The sequence below is a fragment of the Zeus faber genome (genome assembly GCF_960531495.2).
Source record: "Zeus faber genome assembly, chromosome: 9".
Lineage (NCBI taxonomy): Eukaryota > Metazoa > Chordata > Actinopteri > Zeiformes > Zeidae > Zeus > Zeus faber.
In genome coordinates this window covers 10,610,880-10,621,631 of record NC_137197.1, presented here as the reverse complement: position 1 = coordinate 10,621,631, position 10,752 = coordinate 10,610,880, and the positions used below count along the sequence as shown (strand labels likewise).

Sequence of the window (10,752 nt, the reverse complement as noted above, 5' to 3'; positions counted from 1 at the left end):
TGTAGTAATCCGAGCGCTTGGATTCGCCCCAGCAGACGGAAGCCCCGCCGGTGGAGCTGGACTGACAGGTCTATTACCGTCGGTCTCCTCAGGTGGCGGATGGACCCCTGAGCCCATCATGGCTTCCATAACAAGATCCTTAATGTCCCAGAAGCAGAGGAAAGACTCCGACACCCACCCACGCACACACACACACACACACACACACACACACACACACACACACACACACAACACACACACAACACCCACACTGGTTGATTTATGGGGTCGCAGGGCTGGAGGTGGGATGCAGCGTCGGCAGCTCCCAGACATGTTGACCAGAGCATTAGCGAAAAGACGACAGCGCTGTAATTAAAGCGCTAAATACATTAGAGTGAGGGGCCACAAAGTGGATCACGGGGAGCTTCGTTGGATGTTATTTAAACATGCTCACTGGGTTAACAAGTGCATGGGTTGGCCTCTGTGAAAAGACTGCGATTGCTCTTAGGACGACACAGTAAGCCAAGGGAAACTCAATTTCATTTGCTTCTTGGAACGAATGCTCTTTGATGTTTTTGTTCAATGCTATTGGGGCGCAGAATTAAGTATCATTGCATTAACAGATTAGATATGATTATATCAATGCTTCTACGCTGTTCCACATGTCATGTTGAGTGCTAAGTGATGCTTGCGTGGAGAAGTTCAAGACCAATAATTTGAGACCAAAATTTCAAGAGAAATGGGGATTGAAAAACATTTGCTGAGGAATTATCGTGATCCTTCAAGGTCTAAAGTAAAATTGAATAAAATCAGTTTTATTTATTTTTCTCAAATACATTTAGCTTCTTTTACCGTCTATTGTTTTTCTTTGATCGCTTTCTATGAATGTAAAGTACTTTACAAATGCAAAAAAAGTTATTATTATTATTATAATTATTATTATTATTATAATTATTATTATTATTATTATTATTATTCCATGACTTGGCCTCGTGAGAGTTTTTTAAATCTTTAATTAAGTCTTGTTGACTTATTGACAAGATAAGTGGCTCGAACTTGACAGTGTATTTCAAACACTCTAATCTCGCTGGTCTCGCTAATTAAAGCACATTCCTATGGTGATATTGTTATCATGAGTTTGTGTGATAGTGAAGCAGAGGCTGTTATTACGGCATTAGCCACACTTGGGCACACAACTTCACAGATGGATCATGAGGAGGATGGTTTTCCTGACAGCTTCTCGTATTGTGTTGTGCGGAGCAACTTTCTTGGGCGGCTCGGTTGGAACCTGAGAAACAACTTCCCATTAAAAAGTACAGATAAATATACAAACGAATAAATTGATTCAATTGACAAGAGAGATAAATAAAACAATTAAATAGATAAATAAATGAATAAATACATAAATAAATGAAATAACTAGATTGATAAATAATCAAATAAAATAAGGGTTAGGCTGAATTAATAAGGGATAATTGAATTAATACATACGTTCAATAAATAAATAAATACAATAACATTAAATAAATTGATAATAAAAAAATAAAAAAATAAAAAAAAATGATAACCACTCTCACAATTGAGGGACATTGTGACTAATTGCTCGGATGCCGGATGCCGGACGCCTTGCCGTTGACACCACGCCACGCCTGTGACCCAGGTGTGAACTCAGAACTGTGGATAAATTGCAGGCTCTCCAATTAGGCGGGCGGTGCGGTGTGTCAGGGCTGTTTCTGGAAGTCTGCTGCCTTACCTCGCCGCACAACAATTACCCTGGGGGGGGACGCAGCGGTGGCCTGTGGAGGCCTGCGCCGAGCTGCTCCTCCTCCAGCATCAACAGGTTTACCGACCTCTGCTTGCACAAGGACGCTTTTATTTGCTCCTCCAGTGATTTGTTTTGCCCGCGCTCCCCGTCATTATAGCGGCTCCACTGTACCTGCATGGCGTTTGTTTTTCTAGCCTTCATTCAGGCAGGAGGCGAGACCGCCTGCCAGAGCTCATTGTGAAATATCAGGACGTATAGACTATAATCTGACATCATAGCGGCTGCAGGTCAATAGGAGAGCGGATTTACTTAAGTCTGAGCTTTTCAAATACTTTGGACACATTTGGGGAGTGCGAAAGAGTCCTGACACTGAAAGTGAAATTGCTATTTGTCCATTTGCGGTTTCTGTTTAGGCTGAGGTCTCGACAGAGAATCCTTCCGGCTTGGTTCTCTCCTGGACTTCCTAGGCAAAGTCGGGTCTGATGCTGTTCTTTTGTAATAAATCTATTATTTTACTCAAGTCAGCGTCAGCGGTCTCTCCTTCTTCATCAACACATCAAATTCCCAAGAAACTACAAGGCCAATGTAGACAACACGTTTTGCGTGGCAATTTGTCATAAAACTCCACGGAAACATAATCCTATGTTGATATTATTGTGACTTGAATGACGCAAAGTGGTGCAAATTGTGCAAATCATAATATTGAATGACTCTTCTACGCACGAATGGTGACGCTGTATTGTGAAAAAAAACAATGTAGTGGGCCCTATATATATATAATAATATAGTTTAACAGTATAATTGCGTATATATTTTTAAATTGTATGTACAGTAAGTATATATAATTTAAATATATGAATAATATCTGTGTATATGTATTTTTTATTATGTATGTTTTTTTATATTTATTTTTGATTTTTGATATTATATATGTGTATATATCTAGTTTTTAATATTTTTAATTATGTCATTTTTTATTTTCCATATACAGTATATACTGTATATATATATATTTTTTTTTAATTTTATTTAAGCACCTGACATACACCCTGCAGAGTTATTCTGTGTTATGCTCAGAATGTTTACACAAGGCGGCGGGGCCACTCGCTGCTGTCCTGCACTGTTTACTTAACAAATCATCCGTGTCCGGTATCAGCCACTAAAAATACACTTAAGACGGTTACTCAACGGCTCAGGGGGGGGGGTCAGGGGGGTCACGGGAGTGTCGCCGGGGGCCGGCTTGTTTGCCGCGCAGATAAAGATGATAAATGTCACAACACGCACGGCCCAGAATCCTTTGTTCCGCTCTGCGTGATTTATGAGGGAAGCTCTCTAAACGGCTCATTCATCTTTTCGAGCTTCTTGGTTGTACTGACAGTACAGGAGCCTGAACCCCTCCAACCTCTGGCTCCAACCTGCTTTCCTTTGGTGTTGGCGGTGATTTAACGTAGCCCAGCGCGAGCTGAAGGGGATTTCATCGACGTCGAATGTGATTAACCAAGGGCTTTGTGTTTAATCCACAGGAGAATCATACAAAGGCCTCCCGTGGATCCCGCATGCCACATCCATTGATGGTACTTCAACATGTACATTTTCAAAGATTTACAAATATGAAAATATGAATTCTTCAAGACGGGATGATCAAATTTAGGTTATTCTATTATGTTGTTTATTCCTCTGGAGAATTATACAAAGGGGTAAACAGTGGTCATTGATGGTACTGTAACATACTGAACATTTTCAAACTTTTACTAATATCCAACTGAAAATTCATAAAATACACGATAAAAACAAAGTAGTATCTACTGTAACTCTGACGAGATAATTAAATTGATTATCAAAGATTATCAAGCTGTTATGTTGCTTTATTTACTCCTCTGGCATTTTACGAATATCCAATTCAGAACTAAAGACACAGACTTTGTGAAATAAATAGTGGTAACCATGGCGACTGAAAATGGAAATGATTGTCATTTTATTCTGGGTTTTAAATACGTAAGAGACAAACACGCGCACACACACACACACACACACACACACACACACACACACATTTATAGTGAATCAATTGAACACAAAAACAAAAAAAAATCAAATAAAAATCTATAAAACACAACACCAGGCAGCTTACCAAACAAGCATTATTTACATCAGAAAAATACTGCACTTTATTGTATGAAACAAACAAACTCATACAAATAGCTTCACAGAACTCGAAAAAGAAAACGTTTTTTTTTTTTTTAAATACAAATCTTTTATGAGGCGAAAAAAGCTTTTTTTGACGGACAGCTCGGGACGGTTTTAATGTGAAAACAAGCCTGACCTAGTCGTTACGGAAAGCCCGCAGGCTTAGAAAATCGTTTAAAAAAGCTTTTAAACGTTCAGCAGTTTCCATCCATCTTTGGCGCGGGCAGAGATTTATTCCCTCTGAGACTCTGACAGATTGAGAGGCTTCGCTCAAGAACATGGAGTCATTCTGTCCCCAAGCTGCTCCTCACCTCCAAACACCATTTCCACAACATCATTTCATACACACACATATATATATATATATATATATATATATATATATATATATATATATATATATACATATATATATATATATATATATATATATATATAAGTATTATTATTTTAATAGTTTGACTGTCTCGTATCTGTTATAGAATATCTTTTATTTAATTTTTTTTTACAGAAATAAGGGCTGTCAAACGATTAAAATAATTCATAGTTCAAATATTAATGGTCATTAATCGCATGATATCGGTGCAATTAATCGCCGTGAAATCGACTCAAATTTGACCCAAAAGAAAGAATTTTTTTTTTTTCCCTATTTAAAATGCCGTGCATAGAGTTGTGACCGTACGGTGATTTGATCATTGGGGGAACGGAACCAAAAAAAAAGAACCTCTGTCGTCGAACGCCGCTTGCAGGCGGATGACACAGTGCATTGGCTTTGCAGATTCCCTTAAAAAACAACAACAACAGAAAAAAAACACAAACAAACAAAAACAAAAAAAGAATGTACAAGGCAACGCAGATGCTAACACGAAGTATAGAATCTAGAACAAAAAAAAGCACTCGGTAATTAAAAAAATATGAGAAATACTGTAAAAATATACTCGGATTTTGATAGATACTTTTTTTTTCAAAGCTTTCCTCTGAGACCGACAAGGCACTGTGGCCATTTAATAATATCACGTTTGGCAGAGAACGGATCTACTATATACATAAATACAACAAGAAGTAAGGCAGACTTTATATATATATACTGTATATATATATATTTATATGTATATTGGAAGAGGCACACGCCCTTGTGTGAGGCAGATCCTTGGACGAATAGCTTTCAAACTTGTTGTATCAGATTTTGTTCTCATGAAGTAGCTCGGCTAACCTACATCCAAAATGACTCCCAGTGCAAGCAGTACCTATCTATGCATTTTCTTTTTTCTCTCTCTCTCTCTCTCTCTCTCTCTCTCTACGGTTTATGTACATTTCCAGGTATACGAAGAGTCGGGGGCTTATTACGATAAGCTGATCTCGAATGGCCTCCGATGGGGGAAAAAACTTTTTTTCCGGTCGATACCCCGCCCCCCAACCCCCCCAAAAAAAGAGATGGCGCTTAAAAACCAGACTGGTCTTTTTTTTTTGTTTTTCTTTTGTTTTTACAGTGATCCCTGCTTTTCCAGTCAGCATCAGTCTTTAAAAGAGGAGGGTCAGCTTAGCTCAGCTTAGTCGAGCTCGGCTTAGTCGAGCTCGGCTTAGTCGAGCGCCGGTCAGTGTCGTTTCGTTTAGCTGGCCGACGGAGCCTCCGCCTGCATGGGGATGGGCGGCGCCTCCGGCTCTCCGGCGCCCCCTATCCGGGTCGTTTCCGTGGTCTGGCTCTCGGCCGCGCCGAGGAGGGCCTGGCGCTCCGGTCCCCCCGAGACGCCCCCTCCCGCTCCTCCCCCGCCGCGGGGGGCCAGCAGGGGGAGGGCGGCTTCCTCGGCCGCCCTCCTCATCCTCGCCTCCTCCTCCAGCCTCAGCCGCCGCTCCTCCGCCTCGATCTCCTCCGTGGTGGGGATGGAGTTCTTCTTGGGTCGGCCCTTGGGCTTGGTGGGCGCCTCGTGGCCCCCCTTCAGCACCTGGAGACGCGCGCACACACAGACGCGCACGCACAAGCACACGCACCAACACACACACACACACACAGACACACGCACACACACACACACTCCATCTCAATCCCAAAGGACCTTTTCAGTTGATGAATGGCGTCCGCGGTCAAAGGCAACGGCGGTTATTATAGTAATTAAGAGAAGACGTATAGCGCCCGGGCCTTCTCCTCTTAGGCTCGTTTATCTTTACAAGTTAACGATTTGAGCTCTTTTTTTTTCTTTTTACTACACCAACATTTGCTCTCGCTGCCGTCATCATCCGTCAAATCCCAGAGCACTCACTCTCTCTCTCTCTCTCTCTCTCTCTCGCTCTCCCTCTCCCTCTCCCTCTCAATTCCTTCCAATAACCTCTCATACGTTTGTGCATTTGGGAGCGCCTAGCGAGCCCCCATCCACCGCCGCAGATTAACATGCACCTTCATTTCAACATCCTTCCTTTCTCGAGTTTCACTTTTCCCCCGTTTTCCCGCACTCCCTCACCATTTTTTTCCACTTCATGCGGCGGTTCTGGTACCAGGTCTTCACCTGAAGCTGGGTGAGTCCCAGGGACTGGGCCAGGTCTAACCTGCAAACACACACAAATGAAAGGGTTAGAGTTATAAGTTATAACACAAATTAATTCAAATTTCTGCTTATCATTTTTGGAGAGGGCATTCATTTCCCATGTGTCGAAATCAAATCATCCTCAAGCATTTTTTACAGAACAAATGTACATAATAATAATAATAATAATAATAATAATAATAATAATAACAATAACAATAACAATAATAATAATAATAATAATAATAACCATAATAATAATAATAACAATAACAATAACAATAATAATAATAATAATAATAATAACCATAATAATAATAATAATAATAATAATTATTATTATTATTATTATTATAATTATTATTATAATAATTATAATTATAATTATAATTATAATAATAGTAGTAGTAGTAGTAGTAGTAGTATATTTATGATATGGTCAGAATTTTTCATGGAGTTATTTTAAGTCAACAGCGCGAATTGGAATCGGCTTTACCAAACCGACTTCTCATTTTATGTGTGATTACTGTGTAATTTCATGGTTCTTGCTGGGAAACTCAAATATATCAGCAGGTCCTTGCCAACTGAGCAAATTGAGCTCTTTATAATTTTCCCATATTAATAATGAGAGTGAGTTTAATGAGTTTTAACACCGGTTGCTGACTTGCTGATGTAGTCTTCTAGGCCAGCGTTTATTACACTAGTTTTGTGTGCTGTGATTCTTTTTTTTTTTTTTTTTCAAATTCTGCTAATCTTTAAGAAATTTTGCATTGGAATTCAAATTAATTCCTCAGTAATTGTTTTCAGTTTGTGAACTGAAGATTCCCTCGCTCACCCACTCATTTACCAGAGTGACTCAGTCAGTTTAAAGAGTTTGAAGTCTTGCATCACTAACTATTAATCGGCCATAATAACAAGCACAGTTCTACGTGTTTGGAACATTTTTAGTGGTTGACAGGATAGCGGTGTACCGTGGGATTATTCCACTGTAAAAAAAAAAAAAAAAGCAGGGGAAACACTGCTCCAGACAGACATCGTCCACCTGCGGCCGAGGCAGCACTTGCCGAAACATCTGCACCAGAAGGTCAGAAACCCAAGCAGCCACTTGTGACCGTCACATGGTGGAGGTTTCCACAGAGGGGTCCAATGCATCCACCACATGTGAGCTGCTCCATGACTAATAAGACCACGCTGGCTGCTGTGTAACGCTACACGTCAGGGAAGGAAAGGCCAGATAGAGCAACCGGGTGACCGTTTGTTGAAGACCGAGGCATATGGGCGAGGGGGTTTATCAGGTTTTAGAAATGCGATTTCCTTTGACGCCGCTCCTCTTCAAAGCCCGGCAGAGTCAAATGACCCGCATCGCCAAAACTCCTCCTCAGACACCGGGAGGAGCTGGCTTTGATTTTTACCCCAACCCTTACTTTTAGGAAGTGGGGAGCTTCGACAGAGGAAGGGAAGGAGACGTGCTGTGAAGTACGGAGCGGTCTGAGTTTTTGGATGGAGCAGGTGACACTGTATTATAAAAACACATGGCCCCGCGTGCATGACTTTGGTAGGAATACGGGGGATAAATGTAACCCCTCATCCTTTAGTCCATAGGTTCCCAAAACCTTCTCACATCAAGGCCGCCTTGGTAGACTAATCTCTACCCCCGACATCCGACTCGCCCAAAAAAGGTGTACCAAAACAATGGAGCAGGCTGGCAGGAAGCCAAAATGGGCTTAAAACCTAATTTTACACCCACGCTGGAATAAGTTGACTGTGATTGACTTATTCCTCGGTGCTTCGTTCTGTTTTAAATTGAAATTGTGCTACAATTGATCTGTATTTCTATGTGTATTTGTTGAACACTGTATGCATCTCATCCAACATTGTTGTGCAGCACTTTAGTACAAAGCTGGTTGGGTAAGTGCGATATAAATAAATTTGAGATCAATACAGTTGACAAAAAGTACAAATCTCACAACAGAAATATCACCATCGCCATATATAAGATTAAATATACTGTATATAGTTTGTAAAAACATGTTAGAATGTTAGAATGTTAGAAGTATTATCATTATCAGCATTATCCTGCTGAAAGAGGCCACTGCCTTCAGGGAATACCCTTGCCATGAAGAGGTTCACTTGGTCTGTTCAATTGGTCCGTTTAGGTGGGTGCTACTTGTGAAAGTAACATCTACATGAACGCCAGGAGCCAAGGTTTCCCAGCAGAACATTGCCCGGAGCATCACACTGCTTCCACCAGCTTGTCTTCTTCCCAAAGTGCATCCTGGTGCCATCTCTTCCCAAAGTAAACGACACACACGAACAGGGCCACCCACATGATGTCGAAGAAAACATGATTCATCAAACCAGGCCACCTTCTTCCATTGCTCCATGGTCCAGTCCTGATGCTCGTGTGTCCATTGTAGGCGCTTTCGGCGGTGGACAGGTGTCAGCATGGACACTCTGACCGGTCTGCGGCTACCCAGCCCCATACGCAGCAAGCTGTGATGCACCGTGTGTTCTGACACCTTTCTACCATAAAAGCATTAACTTTTCAGCAATTTGTGCTACAGCAGCTCTTCTGTGGGATCGGACCAGACGGGCCGGACTTCACTCCCCACGTGCATCAATGAGCCCATGGGCGTCCATGACCCTGCATACTACTAACCACTGCATACTTGGAACACCCCACAAGAGATGCTGTTTTGGAGATGCTCTGACCCAGTCGTCTAGCCATCACAATTTGATCCTTGTCAAAGTCGCTCAGATCCCTACACTTGCCCATTTTTGCTGCCTGCAACACATCAACTTCAAGAACTGACTGTTCACTTGCTGCCTCATCTGTCCCACCAGTGATAAGTGCCACTGGAACGAGACGAGCAATGTTATTCACTTCACCTGTGGTTTTGTTGTCGCTGATCGGTATATATATCTATATATATATATATATGTTATATATTTGTTATATATATATAACAAAATATATATATAAAGCAAAATATCAAATATTAAATGAAATGTATCAAATAAATAAAAAAATAAATAGATAGATAAATAAATACATGATTTGTGAATAATTTGGCTGTGGACTCCACCTGCAATTCCCCGCTTTAGTCTAGTCTATCCTACTCCGCTCACATCAAAGAGAATATTGACAAGGAACGTAGCTGCAGGAGAAGAAAGAAAGCCGCGCCACAGTTATTTCAAGCGAGAAACTACACACCCTTATTAAAGCAGTCCCAGCTCCTGAGAAACACGACTGTGAAGTAATCACCTCGATGATTATCACAATGACGGTGATTAAGGCAACTGACTCCTGTTATTTGAAAAGTTTATAAAATCATTATTGTCTCGCGTTGTGAATGAACGAAATGTCTGTGTGTGTGTGTGTGTGTGTGTGTGTGTGTGTGTGTGTGTTTGTGTGTGTGTGTGTGTGTGTGTGTGTGTTTGTGTGTGTATGTGTGTGTGCATGCGTGCGTGCATGCGTGCGTGCGTGCATGCGCGCGTGCGTGCGTGTGGCGGAGCACTGATGTAAAAGCTCCTAAAAGGGGGTTTTCTGTGTTGACATTGTGCCATGCCAGCCGCGGGGATTTAATTAGTTGTGGGCCAGGTGTCGGATCAGGTGTTTTGACAGGACACGGTGTGTTCTAATGCTGCCGTCCGCTTCGTTTTGATCGCTGAGTCTTGCTGTGCCCCGGGGCGGCCAGCTCCCAAAATGAAGCGTGGCTCCGTGCCATCAGCTCTCAGGGTGGGCCCCAGAGTCAGATATTTAAATTGGATCGAGGGAGATATATATATTTTTTTAAGATAAAAGTAAGGACGGAATGTATAAAGGACGAATATTAATGTGATTTCTTCCAAATGTACTTTTCAGAAGTGATCACGATCACAGTGGAAAGTCAAAATGTCCAAAAATTCTAGCTATAGTTATTATTATAGATATAATTACAGTTAAAGTTATATTCCCTGCTACATTCACAGTTATAGTTATAGTTATAGTTATAGTTATAGTTATAGTTATAGTTATAGTTATGTTTAAAATTATAGTTATAATTACAGTTATAGTTAAAGTTATGGTTATAGCCCCAGTTATAGCCATAAAGTTATTGAACTATATCTATAACTGGAACTATAACTACAACTATAGTTAGTTATAGCTATATAGTTTCAATATCTTAGGAGTTTGAATCACCAGAAAATTAAATAATACGTAGCCTCAGATATTACAGATATAACATCGATGTTACTTGATCATTGTATTCTTTTGTGTTACATTTTTTTATTTCATACACCTGCAGGTGTATGAAA

At 40.8% G+C, this 10,752-nt stretch overlaps 1 protein-coding gene across 1 annotated transcript in view; it reads right to left on the bottom strand.

Moving 5' to 3' along the window:
* Nucleotides 1-4,457: 4,457 nt before the first annotated feature.
* barx2 (BARX homeobox 2) overlaps nucleotides 4,458-10,752 on the bottom strand; it is a 15,890-nt gene continuing 9,595 nt past the window's right edge. Inside the window, exons 3-4 of the mRNA XM_080006349.1 lie at nucleotides 6,391-6,475; nucleotides 4,458-5,877 (exon numbers count right to left, since the gene is read on the bottom strand). Coding sequence (XP_079862475.1) covers nucleotides 5,545-5,877; nucleotides 6,391-6,475 — 418 coding nt within the window. The 3' untranslated portion in view covers nucleotides 4,458-5,544. The remainder of the gene's footprint in view (nucleotides 5,878-6,390; nucleotides 6,476-10,752) is intronic.